We start from the raw sequence: 16,630 nt of genomic DNA, 5'->3' as shown, positions 1-16,630 counted from the left end.
TCAGTCTGGAGAATTTGTATCTGGATATTGGGACTTGAAGGGTTAAAGAAGTGTAATGTGTCCTTAATTTAGCCCAACCACCTTTTTGCTTTGTCCAACTGAAATGGGGACTCAGCCCGACATATATCCTTTCAAGAGCAAAAAAAATTGTTTCCAGCCCTGCTAGTAAGTGTACACAAAATTCCTAAAGAATGTTCTCTTTTTTAAAAAAATTAACCACCACTGGTGACCATTAAAATTCTTGATTAAATAACTTACTTATCAATATTTTAAACACCCATACAAGCAATTAAATAAACTGTTCTTTGTAAAACACAACCTGTGTATATAACGAGAAGCATGTTTCAATGTTTCAACATTTTACACCTAGAGAAATTTTACTATAATGCTAATTAACAATTATTCCTCGCCCCTGAATGGGCTCTGAGACAATAGCCCACGAAGCTGAAGGCTGAATGGGCTATTGACTCAGAGGCCATGAGGGCAATAACTGTTCTAGTAAAATCCAACCAGTTGGTCAAAAATATTGAGACAAAACAACTTTAGCTATGCTAGTTAAATCTAGACTTTAACTCTTTTTTGCCGCCAAAAAGCCAGCGCTTTTTGCTACTAGTCGGCTATAACATATAGCCTAGTAGTAGCTTAACCAATCTAGACTTTAACCCTTTTTTGCCGCCAAAAAGCCGGCACTTTTCACTACTAGTGGGCTATAACATATAGCCTAGTAGTAGCTTAACCAATCAGAATGCAGCATTGATAATATACCACTGGTTGGATTTTACTAATAACAAATATAGGACTATATTATTCATGAGAGATAAAGATTCTTCTCTTGTTAGGACTTAAATAGAAAACAAAATACTCTTCATACACCGTCAACATTTAGAAAGCTTTGCCAAAGCTTTTCTAATTCACCTGGATCTCTTCTTCATTGATCTACAGAGCATTTTGGGGACAGTCTCATCATCAAAAGAAGACTGCAAATGTGACAATTATCGAAAAAAGCTCTAGACACTCTTGCATATAATAAATAAGACATTCTCTAAATTTTGCAGGAGTATGAAGAGTGATTTTCTCCCAACAATATATTCATCTCTAAAATACAAAGGAAATTAGAGATCATTCAATATAATTTAATATTAATATTATTAATAATAATATATATTAGTAGAATAATAATTTGTAAAGAAAACACAAAAACAGGTCTTATTTTATAGATGTTTGTTTACCTGGTGAAGCAAACTAAATATTTTGACACAAAGTTTTTGGCCCAAAATTTCAAAACTTAACAAACAGATCTAAGGAAAGGCTTTCTTCAGTACCATTTTTATCATATCAATTTCTGTTCCAAAGATGTTTACTTCTGAGACATTACTATAAATCAAAGGCTATTTGAGTCTCGAGTTAGTTACTAGAAGCATGGTTAATTAAGGAGGCTCTCAAAACTGGTTTTGTTTCATTTGGGATGCATCTGTGAAAATTCACAATCTTTACATTGTATGAATGACTAAACTCTAATATTTTCTTCAAACATCACCAAGTTTATGATAGTTTAATTTTTTGCTGCTTTCTGAGGAAAGGTGGTTACCATAGCAACAATAGCATGTACTATCTTTCACATAAAGTCATAATATTGAGAAGCATAGCACACTCTGGCCCAGGGGGGACTCCCATACAGTCTGAAAAGCTTGTCGTCTCACTTAAGAGATTTACTTTATAGATTTTGTTCTCAGTAAGGTTTTTCAGGATGGAAGTTAATATTTTTTGTGCCCATGCAGATATCGCTTAAGGCAGCATGTGAAGAAACATATACCAGTAAAAAGAAACACTGTCTTAAACACAGAATTTCATTTCTTCATTCTTTGCACCATTTAAATCACTATAGCTCTTAATAATGTTGACTCCAAAAATTTGGTTATACCAGGATACAGAGGTATCTGATGACCAGTTGAAGAAAGAAAGCTAGCTGAGCAAATTAAATAGCTACAAAGAATGGGTTGTAAGCCTAACCTTGCCAGGAAACTAAAGTGTCAGCTGGTGTAACAAGAACTTGTCATCACATGGGAAATTCCAGCAGCTTGTGATCACTACATTTTCAAGCTTCAAAATGTCAATGCATTATTATTCTGATTTTCCCGACCACCTGAAATCATCAGACCTGGGTTTGACTCCTGTTGCTCTTTCAATCATCCATTCTAAACATGGCCAGAACTTGATGAGTTCCAGTGGATAGTTGAGCCAGCCAGTTGTGATACAGAAGTATGTCTCATGAGGAGACACATGATGGATGCGATGATGTTTGCGAGGCAGGATTATGTGCCAGTCCTGCAGTTTCTGGACCCAAAGTGGCAGACCAAAGTACGTATGGGACCATTTGTGGATCTGGTTGGTGAGGGTAACAAAGATAGCCAGTGAAAACACAAAACATTCTACTCCATAAGAAGCTTGTAAAGTTTCTTGGTCAAAAGTGAGGTAACGATAGACCATGTAGAGCAATCCAGGTAAAGTTAGCAGGCAGTTGTCGCCATTTGTCTCAATGATGTCATGTCTTGTTATGGCTGTGGGATCCACATGGTGCTCTCTGAAAGGGCGGATAAAAGCTCTACCAAAAATTGGAATGTCCACGGAGCCCCATGTGTCTGCTGCCCAGTGGACGAATCCAGAACAAAAATCTGCGACAAGGACACCAGCAACTATGAAACAAAATATGAAACCCCTTTAGAATCCTCCTCACTGTCAAAGTCAGACACAGCATGAGAAAATTTAATGTTTTCAAGGCTTAAATTTTTCCAGCTTATGCTGGCCTGAACTCCTTAACATCATTTACATAGGTTAGGTTTAAAAATCATATAACTGACTGGGAAAAAGTTACCTTATTCTTTACAATTTTGAAGAAGACAAATTAACACTGGCAAGACGAAAGGAAACAGCCCAGTTTCCAATTTTCCTTGTTTTGATAAATATACATCTGTAAACCATATCATTGTTAAGCTCCTAAAAATAGTATTTTAACAGCATGATTTCCAGAAAGAAACCCAGTCCAAAGACATAGTGACTGTGGTCACCTCTGTTATGAAATTCAGATTGAACATGTGCAACACGTGTAGGGATGTTTAAAAACTATGTATGTATGTATGTAAATCTTTACTCAAACACGGGAAATCATCAGTTACGCTTATTAATAAGTTAAAAACTAAAACTAATTACAACTGCTTTACGTGATTGCCGTGTGGGAATCCAATAATCAGCCAGCTTCTTGATATTTCGCTTAAAATGCCCAATGAATGAAGCATTTTTTAAGCTTTTGGGCAAGTTATTCCATAACGTGGCCCCACTGTAAGAGAAGCTTCGTTTCAAATAATTGGTGCTTGGTTTGGACAGGGTCAGCCTTCCCTCAGAGTTTCTTAAGTTGTAAGCAGAGTGATGCTGAGAGAAAAGACTTCGTAGATATTCCGAAGGAAGGTAATTCATGGTTTTATACATCATTAAGGCTATTTGACTCAAGGTGAATTGAAATTACAAGTAAATATAATTTTTTCAAATCAGCCAGGCCTCATCAGTAATTTAGACCATCCAACTGATAGTTGACATCACATGACGTCATAGATGCCTACACTGTAATCTCAAAAGACTGGTCCCAGTTGTTCAAAAGCTGGATAGCACTATCCACTGGATAAATGACTATACAGCAGATAAGTATTAGGGAAACCAATAGTGCTATCTCCTGAATAGGGATTTATCCAACTTTTCAGGAAAACTGAGGCCAGGGACCTGTTTCTTGAAAGTCCCAGTAACTTTTCAGGCATAGAAAGCTGTTTTGTCTTTGCAGTGTTTACATTCAAGATCAAAGTTTCAATAATTTGAAAATGATACAATGAAACTATCAGTTAATGAAGCAAAATTGATTGGTTTGTGAGCTGGGAACTGTGCTACTATTCAACAAGTCTGAACTTTAAAATTTGTGTTCAGGGGCCGGTTTCTCGAAAGTCCCGATTATTAACGGGCCCGGTAAGCTGTCTCCGTTTACATTAAAGATCGAGGTTTTAATAGTTTTGCATTTAACATGATAAAACTATCAGTTAATGAAACAAAATGGAGTAGTTTGCTAGCCAGGAGCAGCACTCTTATTCTTTACATTTTGATTTGAATATTTGATTTCGAGCCCCCAAAAGTTACCGGGACTTTTGAGAAACGGGCCCCAGGCCCGAAAAGTTCCTGGGCCTTTCGAGAAATGGGACCCAGAAGAGAACTGAAGTGGGTGGACAGTCAATTCAGGAATTTAAGCCTTCTTGTACATGCATTGGTTATGTTTTGTGATAAACAAGAACGCTCTTAATATCGGCATTAAGTCTTGCTTGCTTGAAGATTAGATACGAAATGAGGAGGCCATTAATTCTAGATGAAACAGGATTTACTTGCTAAAGGTTTTTCACTTCCTACTTTATTGATGGTCGAGTATTCTTCAGGATATTTACTTTATATATCAGTCGATTTGGTTCTTAATTGGTTTAGTATGCATGTTAGCGACAAGTGGAGATATGTCTGCGGTCGCACGCTATACGCGTGTATAATGACACAAAAAATTCAAGGGCCTTGATTCGTGAGAAATTACATCATTGCAAGAGATAAAAAACGAGATGAGAACATGGCACGTCATGTCAATCATCGCCAAAAATAAACTGCATGCTCATCATAAGACTCATTTGAATACATTAAGTTTACAACACCCGATCAGTTAGCCTTTGCTAATTAATATTTTTCTCTATTTTTCCAACCACTGAAGTGTTCACTTGTTCCAAAGTTATCAAATCTTTCAAGCGATAGAATTCATGGACTGACCCGTTCCGGAAAAGCTCTAAATTGCATTTATTAATCTTTCTTAAGCTTTCTTCACGAGACATGCATGGCTTCAGTCAATGATTCATATTCCCAGTTTCCACCATCTCCGCTAGGAACGCCTGGGACTACCACCGCCCTTTTATGGCCTAAATACGAAGAAGAAAAACGGCTTGCATATTATGAGTCTCACTGCTTATGCAAGCAAGACTAATCATTTAGTCTAATTAAAGCTATCATGTTCTATTATAATTGTTTACAGGGACCTTAGTACCTCTAAAATACCACCCAAGGATTGAAAAGTTCCCATCTGGTAGTCCAGGACAACGAGATTTTCTTTCTGGGCAAGTAACTTACCGGTAGGTAACTAAAAATCCAACAATAATAATATTATTATTATTTCACTTACCAGAAGCACATGTGATTGACTTGACCTCACTGAGCTTAAAATTCTTGCACAAGAAGAATAAAACAACGCTTGACAGTATACTGAATGAAACAACACTAAAGGTTTCCAGACATCTTTTACCTAAAATTGACAAATTAGTAAGTGTTAAGACAACTGTTTATCCAAAACACAGACAGCTAAATAAATTACTACAGCAAAACCTCTCCCTCGAGACACCTCCATTCAAGGGACACAAAATTTGTTCCCCCAAAAACGTTCACATAATCTTTTTATGTGTTACCTCTATTGAAGGGACACCTCTTGGCTCTATTCAGGGGAAAGGGACACTTTTTCTGGTTCTCCCAAAACCCTCAGTTCAAGGGACATCTTAGCACTCAAACTGTCACAGCTCACAAAAAGTATTGATAAGTTCATGTGTACACTAATGCAATGATGACAGCTTTCACAACATGGACTATCTCTCTTAAATCAATGTACTGCACTTGTGGAAATTCAACACACAATATCACAGAGATAAGTTAATCATGAGTTTTTCCGGCAACAAGAGGAGCCTGCAATCACAATCTCCAGGTTGCTATTACGGATGCATCGCACGTATATAGCCAGCTTCATTTGGACTCACACTTGGAATGAATGCAATGCACAGAATGCAATCTCACTGATCTGACATGCATTTGGACCCTCCATCTCTCGTAATCTAATCACACCTGTTTTGAGCATTATTTATAACGTGAATCTTATGCAAAGCACAGCATTGAAGCAAAAGCATTTTGGCCCTTGATGGATGTCGCTTGATTCCACAACCTTTGGTTATTACTAGTTTATACATTATCTAGCTGCTTGAGATTATGACTGCAGCAGATTCCATGGTAGATTAAAAGAAACATATTTTGTTTATTGTTTTATAAATATCATAAACAAATACCAGCCCAACCTCTATTCAGGGGACACCTCTATCCAGGGGACACTTGCTTTAGTCCCAAGGGAGTCCTATTAACAGAGGTTCCACTGTATTTATTCACATAAAGATATTGTATGCATTTGGAGTGCCTCAATAATATACAGAAATGCCATACTGATGAAGTAAATAAATGTTACGTTAGCACCATTAACCTGATAGTCATAAGGTTACAAATAGGTATATTTCTTCAAATTTATGTTTCTTCTAGTCTATTATCATTACGTTTTGAGTTCTTCTGTGAACGAGTGGCGGCAAGGTTTTAAAATCATGCCTGTTCTAAAAAAGGATAATTATATTCCATAAAAGTTGACTGTTTTGCAGTAGATTCATCATGTTTAAATTTGAAACTTTTGAGCTTTTGTCTATCATTCGTAACAGAAGCAAAAAGAATAATTATAATATTACTGTGTCGACCAATCACAGCCCCTTACCAGATATTGGATTTTTAGATTTATAGAGCACTAATATTTTACGCTGGGTGCTGAGCATTTGAGGTAATTTAAGACCCTTTTATATATATATATTTTTCCGCTTTTGCCAAGGACTATTGAAAGTGATCTACGGGGTACCTGGGTGGCGAGTGGAGCCTTACAGCCCTTTTGCTTTAGCCAATCCATTCAGCCACTTTGCCAGAGTACCCAACCTTACGAAAGTATTATAGAGCAGAGAACAAGCCTAGAACAGGAACCTACATGAATGAAGAGGGATGCATAACCAATGCCCTAAAGCAACTAAATTGGCCAACTTTCAAAAAAAGAAGACAAGTAGCTAGACTGGCGCTGATGTACATATGTGTTACCAACCAGGCCGCTATTGATTTCCTCTGCTATGTACAACATCAGTCCTCCCTAAAAACCAGGGCCTCTCATCCACTGAAATTAATTCCACTTCGGCTATCCTGTGACGCGTACAAATTAACAGCTTCTGGCAGAGAATACCCTGCAAGCATAGGCTACATTTACGCTGTGTGAGCTGTCGTGCGAAAGAAAAGTAATCTCTGCTGACAACCATTCAATTTTTCTATCATGCATGCGAGTAATTCGTCACATGACTCACAAGCAAAATTTACTGTCAGGTCTGTCATCAAATGTCTCAAGTTTCGCAGGAATAAAAAATTGCGACAACTCTGATCTGCTCTGCCACGACACTCACAAGACTCGCGCAATGCTCTAAACCGGTCAAGAACAGGAAAATATCTGTTTTTCTAATTTATTCGTCCAGATTTCTGGATGGATTTGAACGGTTGTTGGCAGAGGCTACTCTTTGCACAAAAGCTCACACATCAAAAATGTAGCTTCTGCTCGCAGGGTAGGCAGAGAACTATCACTGACTGGAATAATCTGCCATCTGACTATTTAACACTAGATTCAACTGCAAAAATTAAAGCCACCATCTCTGCCTACATTTTTTCATTGTAATGCTTGCCTCTTCCTATTTATTGTATTAATTTTTAGTTTTATACTTAGTAGCAGCACTACTTTAATTTATTAGTTAAGTACAGTGGCTTGTAGGGACAAAACACTCCCCAGAATCTAAGACACTTCCCAGAATCCAAAACACGTGCCAGAATCCAAAAACAATCCCCGGAATCCAAAACACGTGCCAGAATCCAAAGACACTTCCCAGAATCCAAACCACGTACCAGAATCCAAAAACACTTCCCAGAATCTAAAATACTTCCCAGAATCCAAAACACATGCCAGAATCCAAAAACAATCTCTGGAATCCAAAACATGTGCAAGAATCCAAAAACACTTCCTAGAATCCAAACCACGTGCCAGAATCCAAAAACAATCCCTGGAATCCAAAACACGTCCCAGAATCCAAAAGTGTTTTGGATTCTGCCACTTGCCCGCCCTGTGGGATTTACATTGACAGGTGCATTAGATTCTGGGAAGTGTTTTGTCCCTATGAACCACGGTAGTTAAGGAGCTTGCGTCTATGTCTATAATAGATTTTGCAAGATAATATATGTTAATGTAAATGAGATTGTAAGCTTATGAACCGGTATTTACAATCACATAATCGCACAGGAACGAAGACACACATAACTTTAGTCTAGCTGATTTTTATATTTAAATCCTTAAATTCGTAGGTTACAGAAATAATCATTGTTTCTCATACAAATCTTAATATTTTATTAAGTTATGCAACAGTGCCAACGTCCTTCGCGCGTTTACCTGTGATTACCGAAATACAACAAAAAATGAAGACTGCGCTTCCATGGAAATTATCATTTCCCTAGATAAAATTCCACTTTATCTTAGACTTGTATCTCAAATTGTGCATTCTCGTCAAAATATAAGCTTAACTTTCTGCCATCCATGGTGCACCGCCTGTATACTTGTCTGACAGACGTGACGGTCACAGCTCGCGAGTTTTAATTAACTGTATCCTGCTTGCCCCACAAAAGACAGTCTGAACAGAAATTAAACCAATTTTCGAAGCAAACGATAAAAGCTAATACCTACTACATGTAACCATTGCGTATATGATGGAGGTAAAAAGATTCAGAAAGATTCAACACAAACCTTTTGTGTATCCACCGGCGAGAATCTGGGCATTGACAGCTTTGAGAGATTTCCTCGCCTTCCCTAAAGGTCCTAAAGGATTATTTTTCTCGGGATCCTTTTCAGCACTCCGATCTCTTTCATACGAAACCTCTGGGGATGTCATTTCGGTAACATTAGCACACAAAACGAAAAAAATCGGCCAGGTAACGAAAACCAAACAACGCCTTGATTCCCAAGACCTCCCCTCCTAAAATCAAACTCGATATGGAGAAAGGGCAGCCATGCGCAATGATGCGTGACTAGCCGCTGACCAAAAGGTGTCTGGTGTGTAAGTCTGGAAAGTCTGGAGAGTTCGAGCGAGTGTTTCATCATTCTCGATGATTTATACCAAGTATCAAGCAGACGCCCCATGAATTCTACCGTTATTGCCCGTTTCTCAGCCATTTTAGGCGTAACTACTACTAGGACGGCATGTGCCAGACTCACATTAGCTCGATTATATGCTGCGAAGAAAGGTGAGAATGCACGTGGGTTGTGATGGTGTAATATGGTCTGACACTGTCACGTGCAGTAGAGAAAGACCTTCAACCCGACCTTTGGAACTTTGATAGGGCATGAGAAAGCCAATGTAAGATGCGATTCTAGCCAGCGTAGCAAGCGTTTCCGTTTGGTTTTGGTGTAAAGATCGAGGAACGGGATTTTCGGTTTTGGCCGAGCGAGAAATGAAACGAGAGCCAAAAAATGAAAGAGGGGGGAGGGGAAGGGGAAGGAAGGAGAGAAACGCTTGCAGACAAACCCCTCAATTTTGAAAACCTGTGTTCGCCAGTGAACGTAGTGCCTGATTGGCTGGGCTAATTGAACGGTGAGAATGCATGTGTGGTGAGAATGCATGTGCGCTCTGATATGGTGAGATATGGTCTGATACTATCTCGTGTCAGTATAAAAAGACCTTTAACCCGACCTTTGGAACTTTGACAGGGCACAATACTAGTTTCAAATACATATAAAAGGGATGACCAATGTAACATGTGATTCTAGCCTGCTTAGCAAGCGTTTCCATTTGGTTTTTGAGCAAAGAAAGACCAAGGAACAGGATTCTCAATTTTGGCCAAGCGAGAAATGGAACAAGAGTCAAAAAATGAAGGGAGGGGGAGGGGAAGGAAGGAAGGAAACACTTGCAGAGAAACCCCTAAATTTTGACAACCTGTGTTCGTCAGTGAACGCAGCGCCTGATTGGCTCGGCTTGTCAAACAATAATGACATGTGTCAATCAAAGGTTTGTTTCATACTGAGAGGTCATAGATGGTACTTGAGATGCATATTAATTTTCTGTGGTTGTTGTTTATTCTGGTTGGCAAGATTTGCCCCCCAATGCCAGAGCATTTTCTTTGACCTCTTTTGAAACATGAAGCTTTTCTTGCGAGTAAATAAGGATTTCAGGTTGTTTAATTAATATTCTCCAAAGTGCCTCCTGAGGATCTGAATAACTAAAAGTGGTTTGCTTTTGCAGTCTTTGCAGTCTTTTGTCAGCGAATGCTATGGTTTCCTGCAATGTTTTGTCATGCTTGGCCCAGCTCGTTAGTGTTTTTTGCGGGATGTTAAATTCTTTCAGATAGTGATTTCAGAGCCAAATTTCGAAGAATGGTTTGCCCCTTAAACTGAAGCTACATCAACTATGGAGAACTGCACTGTGACTCAGTCAATATTGCTGTCAGATTAAGCAATGATTACTTGGTAATAACTTTTGAATTGTAACTTTCTGATCAGGCAAGACCCTGAGTTTGGTTCTCCATGGGAACTTCATCAGTTGCCGGGATAGCTTTGTTCTTAGATGCTTTTACAAGAGCAACTCTAGTTGTCTATACCATAGCAGGAATGGTAAGCCGTTCTGTCTGGCAGGGCTCTGAACTTGTACAAATATGCGTCGCAGATCGAAAATACTAGACTTGAATGCTTGTCACATTTTACCACTTCAAATCCAACTTTCTGGAGATTTTGATGTAAAACTTTACCCTTGTGGTCCTTCCTTTTAGACGGATTAATAAGACAAATGTATAAAGCCTGCAGTGATCGTTTGGATTCACTGAGATTTCAACATTTACGCCGTCCATGCGTAACAAAATACAAAAAAAATAATTTTGCACATGTCCTCTAAAGTTCATTTCTGCTCCACGGAAGGCCAAACATTTTATTGGTCAATTTTGACAGCTGATGACAGCATCGAATGTCAGTGCGCGAACTCAGGCATGACAGGCCAAGTGGGCAGTTTTCAAAATCCTGGGGTTTGTCTGCAAGTGTTTCCTTCCTTTCTTCCCCACCCCCCGCCCGGTCTTTTACTTGGGCATTCTTGGTGCGGTCTCGTTCCTTGTTCTTTGCTCCTAAACCACACGGAAATGCTTGCTAGGCCGGCTAATGCGACTCTCTCCATAAGTCCATATTGTTGTCTACCTTGTCTGATGGTGAGAAATTGAATACAGTTTTTTGCACTTACATGTATCAGTCGACTCCGGGACCCCCCTAGCATTTGCTCAATAACGTTCACGCATCATCCGGACTCAAGAACGATATTTCTTGTCAAAAAAAGGCTACCATCCTCCTTCCCCCTGGAGTAACAGTGGGTCTCACTTTCCCATGGACCAGCTGTTGGTCCATGGGAAAGGACTGATATCGTTGTTGTACGTGTAGGATTTAAATATTGAAAATTGATAGGGAAGTAAGGGATGATAAGGCATGGTACATGATGTCATTTGTGCAAAAAATATTCATTGAATTTGATCTTCACAAATTTGTGATGACACAAAATTAAACACACAGAAAAGATGTTGGTATGTAACATTTGGCCTGATTGGTTTACTTCCCAACAATCACATTATATTACAATGCCATACTGGAGTTTAAGGGGGAACATTCGATGTTATCATTAAAAGTTATAGCTCAAACAAGCAAAATTGGTTGAAATTTTATTGATGGAAAGTCGGGTCTACTGAAGAAATGGCAAAATTCGGGAGATTTCATACTCTAATCTTGAGACCGCGGTCCAAAATTTGGAGTCTCCCAGATTATCTGGGAGAGTTGACTGCACTGGTGTTATTTTTGTTGTGCACCCATCATAAGGTTGCAAGGCTAAATATTGAATTTAATACAGCAGTTATAAACTTTTGAAAATCTGAATAACTGTATCCTTGTTCCATACTTTTCATTCAGGAAGAAAGTCAAAGAGTTCAAGTTCAAGTGTTTCAATTGATCATGATTTGGCCGAAGGGCTGGTAGATTTAGAAAAGTTACAATCAGCCATGGAAAGTACAGTGGGTAAACTTCAGCTAGACTTTAGGGACAAAATATCAACCAAAATTCTTCCTAGTGAGTACTGGCATTATATTGATATTTTATGTTCCAGTCATTTTTACGGCCTTATTTTTCCCCATTTATGGTCACTCACCTCTTGAAGAGAAGTCTTATTTTCTGCCTCTGTGGATAGAAGGCTGCAGGTCCATTGCATCTATAATACTCAGCATTCATCTGCGAATCCATGATTGGATTCAATACTCTCAACATATTTTCTGTTTCATTTTTTTTACCTTTAATAAAATTTACGCTGTACATTTATAGCTTACAGCAAATCAAGGAACAAAAATGTTTGTTACTTAGCCAAACCCAGAAGATATGTCCTTACACTTTATGACTTAATGTAGTAATAAGCTGTGCCTGTAATGTAAGAGTCAAAGTCACTGGATGGTTAGAGGTTCCTTTGCTACCAGGCACAAACGGGTTCCTCACATTAAAATCCCGAGGATCAGGAAATATTCAATTATATACATGAACCTGACAATGTAGTTCAGGGTATTTAATTGAAATCTAAGAAATGGCTGAAGTTCTGCATATTAATTAGATCCAGTGAGAGAGTCACTTACACTGTATATGGATGTATTTTTTAGATGCATTAGACAAGATTAAACTGGAGTCACGGAATGGAAAAGACAAGTTTATCCTCAGTCAAGTGGCACAAATAAAACTCAATAATGGCATGTTTGTTGTGGACATGAATGGTTCCCCAGAGGTATTTACATTGAATATTATTAAATTATTCATTTTCATACCTTTCACAGAACTTTCTAGTAACAGCTACTGAACAGCAACCTTTTTTGCCTGTTACTTTAGGCTCTAGAGTTTTAGTATGTTGAAGTAACATGAAGTGATATCATAGTAATCCACGCCAGTGGGAGGGGGCAGGGGGAATCCAAACCTCTCACCTCCCATATTTTGAATTCCTCGCTCACATCCCTTTTTTCTTGGCTTCCTCCCTTTAGCCTTTTTTCAACCGAAAATATTATGCATTGTTGCATAATTTTCCCTTATTCCTTCCATTTCCCACGCTTCTAGAACTACCACCTACCGCCCTTTCCTCCGCCCCTCCCATACCCTTCCCGCCACCTGTTCCTCTGAGCTCCCACCCCGCTGTCCTCCCTCAAACTACTGGGGCATTTCACAGCTATTTTCAAGTAGCAGCATGGTTCAGTCTTTAAAGTTCCTGTAGTAAAAAGGGAAGATGAAGGAGACAAGGCCATTTGACTTAAGATAACCCTCGAGTGGAACAATCATTTCATTTGAGACAAAGTCTTGATCTTATTCAAGGTAATCCTACCAGCTTTGAATGGCCTGCAGTTGCCTCAGTCAGCTACAGTTCCATAAACAGGGGGGGCTTTAACATGGCCATAAATTCTTCTGTTAGCCTTTTAGGTCTTTTTACAGACTGGAAAGACAAATTTCCATACCCTTTTTGCACTTCAACTAGTGAAATCGGCTCACCCTTTCACAGTGACTTTGTTACAAATAGTTATGGTGAGTCCTGAGACTCATTTTGTTAAAAATCGTGAGTCTTAGTCAAAAACCATTGAGTCCCTGTTCAAAAAAAGGTGTCCTAAACTGACAATTAATATGAAGACAGACTACAAAACTCTGTATTAATCAGTTTACTAGAATGAAAAAAAAACCCTCTATAGTAAGCACAACAAAGACTAAAAGGAATATACCTCATTAAACAACAGTTGCAAGAACAGCCGCAGAAATCAGATGAACAGGATATTCTACAAAAACATGTTCAGATCGATTGATCGGCCTTTGCATCCCATAGGACGCATGCCATAAATTATTTTGCATCTTTGGTGTTTTTTATGCACCAGGGACGCAGGATGCAAAGGCAACAAAATCGCTGCTTTCATATACCTGAACTCTGAAAAAGGTACCCCTTTCAGGCCAAGCCTCCCTGTATACTTTTAGGCTATTGTAGGGATTTCCTGCCCCAGGGGACTGCTGGGCAACTGAAGCATCTCCCTACTTGTTGCCTCTCCTCACAGTAGGCTAGCCTGTATAGCTGGTGGGTCCCTCGCGGCATTGCTACTCATGCATTTTGTGTGGCAACTCCGCTGCCAAAAAAGTACCATGGGCACAAGAATTCCGCCAGCTACCCAGCCTAACAGTGGGCAATTTTCTCACATTCATGTGTTTCACTCACTCTACTTTATCCCTTACATCGTCTTAAAAGACGATGTACAAAAGGCAAGTTTCACTTTCGCTAGTGGGTCACTGGTAGGTGTTGGGTGTAAATTAGCACAGTCTGTGGTGTACTGTGTGTTGTTTGTCATGATGTCAACTGACATTGAAAAAATTCAGCTGTTTCAGAGGAGGGACATGATGTCTTGACAGCTTGGGAAAATTAGGTTCTACTGGTACTCAAACTCTACAGAGAGTGTCTTCGTGTATTTAGGCGTAATTCAATGTCTAAATTGTAGACAAATTCACCCTTTTCCAGCTAAGCTACTTGGATCTGAATATTAGTACTCCATACAAAATTAATGTTGAATTTGTTGTCACGTTTTGTTGGTTCTTACCATTGCTCCAAGGTGTTTTCCTTTGGGACTTCAGTGTTTCCCTGTCTTCAAAATCCACCATTTTCAAATTTCAGATTGATCCCGAATGGTGGACAAAGATTTGCTACCACTAGTTCGTCATTTATTAAGTTTTCGTAATTATAAAGAATATTTATCAGTCTTTAACGGTAGTATTCCAAATTATTTTATAGCTCGTAAGTCAGGCTGCTAAAGCGATCAAATCCTGGAGCTTAAACTTTGAACCCACCATGGATGGACATGTAATATCTGTGCCAATTCCCAGGTAAATAACTTCCTTATTTTTTAAGAATATGAAAGGTCAAATAGCTTGAAGGCATATTATAGCCCTCTAAAGTTCTCCTTTGAGCTGTGGTATCAGGAAAATCCTAGTGAAACATTTTTGTCATAGTAAACCCCTCCTTTTTAGTGCTTCTAGGTCTTGAGTAAAGACTCCCACATCCAGGAAAACTGTTGCTACAATAACAACTGCCTCTATGGTGCAGACTTCCCTCTGATAAAGCTCCATTTTAGGGTAGTTCATAACATGTTATTTCCTGCTTCTTTTTTTGGGTGGTGAGGGGGGGGGGGGGGGGGGAGGGGAGTGAAGAGTAAAATAGGATAGGATAGGATAGCTGCTTTATTATCAACAGAGCGCCTACAGACACATGTGTTTACAACGATAACAAAGATTTTAGTGCAATAATTACAGAGGTGTACATTTGTAGAATTTATACAATTAGACAAGTTTATATTTAACGCGTCTTTCTCTTTACATACGTATTTAGACACAAGGATCCATGTCATCCATCCATCCATCCATGTTTTGCTTACTTGTATTGTTAGGGTGACACAAGAGTATCGTGAGAATTTAACAAAGATAGCGAAAGCAGCGTGTGAACAGTCCAAACAGAGCATTCGAAAAGTCAGGCAAAAGGGCATGAGCGATGTGCGAAAAAACAAGAAGGGAAGGTCGGACGATGATGTCAAAACAGTAGAAAAAATGGTAACGTATAATATTCATTGTCATGGTTGCAAGATCCTTACATTACCTGAAGACCCTTCTGACATAACTAACGTGGAAAGTGGTAGATCTAATGGATGGACCTGAAGAATCCTTGCCCTCACCGAACTTTTAGATCAAACTGAAGCCCACCTACAGGGCCAAGAAAATATCCCCCCCACCCCGTGTATCTTATGGTGTGGGTGGAAGGGCCCTCCACTTACTTAAAGATCTGAATCAGCTACTGTAAGAGATATTTTGCAGTCAAGCGCAGTGTGTATATATGAGCACTTTTTGACTTGAAATGACGCAAAAATGCCTGATCTCGATCGAACTTTCTTTTTCCTCTTATAGATTCAACAGCTCACAGACCAATTTTGTGAAGATACGGAGGTGCTCTTAGAAGAAAAAACAAAAGAACTATTGCGGAAATAACTTCTTTTTCAATGAGGAGGAAAATTTTTAATGACATTCTTATTTAATGAAGATTTTAGTGGCTTAAACTCAATTATGATGGTGTACATATGCTTAATATTTATACACGAATGCACGTTTTATTTCGAAGTTACAGCACAGCCAATATCTGCGGAGTACTGGAGTATATTTTGAAAGCGTCTCATTCAGTAATCGCCAACTCTTCTCTTCTTTTCTAACTTATTACTCATGTCTGATGATTAGGAAGAATTAGTGCGCAATGCCCGCAGCTGGTTGGCTTTTTAGAGTGGTTTTCGTTTGAGTGTCGTAAAACCAAAACCAAAGTAATTACTCTGACCAATCACATAGGACACAGACAATACATTGAACCAATCAAAACTCGCAGTAATTACATGTGGCTGACGCAAAGCGCGGGAAAATGCATGCGAGCGCGTCACAATTGGCTTTGGTTTTACTTCTGATTGGATGAAAAGGTGGCGCGAATCTTTTAAGCCAATCGCATCGTGTAGAAAGTGCAAAACCAATTACTTTTCGACACTCAAATGAAAACCGCTCTATCGACGTAGGTTCGCAAGTCGAAGAGTACGA

General features: G+C 38.9%; 2 protein-coding genes across 2 annotated transcripts; one reads left to right on the top strand and one right to left on the bottom strand.

The window, feature by feature from the left end:
- Positions 1-648: 648 nt before the first annotated feature.
- LOC140927485 (plasmanylethanolamine desaturase 1-like) lies at positions 649-8,966 on the bottom strand. The gene is made up of 3 exons (XM_073377146.1): positions 8,738-8,966; positions 5,246-5,365; positions 649-2,693 (listed from the first exon to the last, which is right to left on the bottom strand). The coding sequence occupies exons 1-3, from the start codon at positions 8,880-8,882 to the stop codon at positions 2,122-2,124; spliced, it is 837 nt and encodes a 278-aa protein (XP_073233247.1). The 5' UTR covers positions 8,883-8,966; the 3' UTR covers positions 649-2,121.
- Positions 8,967-9,036: 70 nt separating this feature from the next.
- On the top strand, positions 9,037-16,320 carry LOC140926515 (ribosome-recycling factor-like). Its single transcript, XM_073376243.1, has 6 exons — positions 9,037-9,234; positions 11,924-12,079; positions 12,655-12,776; positions 14,799-14,890; positions 15,451-15,610; positions 15,962-16,320. Exons 1-6 carry the CDS (start codon positions 9,129-9,131, stop codon positions 16,040-16,042), a joined length of 717 nt encoding a protein of 238 aa, XP_073232344.1. The 5' UTR covers positions 9,037-9,128; the 3' UTR covers positions 16,043-16,320.
- Positions 16,321-16,630: the final 310 nt, after the last annotated feature.

The sequence above is a fragment of the Porites lutea genome, chromosome 2 (genome assembly GCF_958299795.1).
Source record: "Porites lutea chromosome 2, jaPorLute2.1, whole genome shotgun sequence".
Classification (NCBI taxonomy): Eukaryota; Metazoa; Cnidaria; class Anthozoa; order Scleractinia; family Poritidae; genus Porites; species Porites lutea.
The sequence above is the reverse complement of the archived record's forward strand: the minus strand, read 5'-3'. Positions and strand labels throughout refer to the sequence as shown.

Excerpts from the sequence above, each read along its gene's own strand:
- LOC140927485 (XM_073377146.1), bottom strand. The coding sequence starts at position 8,882 with ATGACATCCCCAGAGGTTTCGTATGAAAGAGATCGGAGTGCTGAAAAG. Across the intron at positions 5,366-8,737 it reads CGCCGGTGGATACACAAAAG|GTAAAAGATGTCTGGAAACC; the intron begins GTTTGTGTTGAA and ends TGTCAATTTTAG. Across the intron at positions 2,694-5,245 it reads GTCAATCACATGTGCTTCTG|TTGCTGGTGTCCTTGTCGCA; the intron begins GTAAGTGAAATA and ends TTTGTTTCATAG.
- LOC140926515 (XM_073376243.1), top strand. The coding sequence starts at position 9,129 with ATGAATTCTACCGTTATTGCCCGTTTCTCAGCCATTTTAGGCGTAACT. Across the intron at positions 12,080-12,654 it reads ATCAACCAAAATTCTTCCTA|ATGCATTAGACAAGATTAAA; the intron begins GTGAGTACTGGC and ends TGTATTTTTTAG. Across the intron at positions 14,891-15,450 it reads ATATCTGTGCCAATTCCCAG|GGTGACACAAGAGTATCGTG; the intron begins GTAAATAACTTC and ends TTGTATTGTTAG.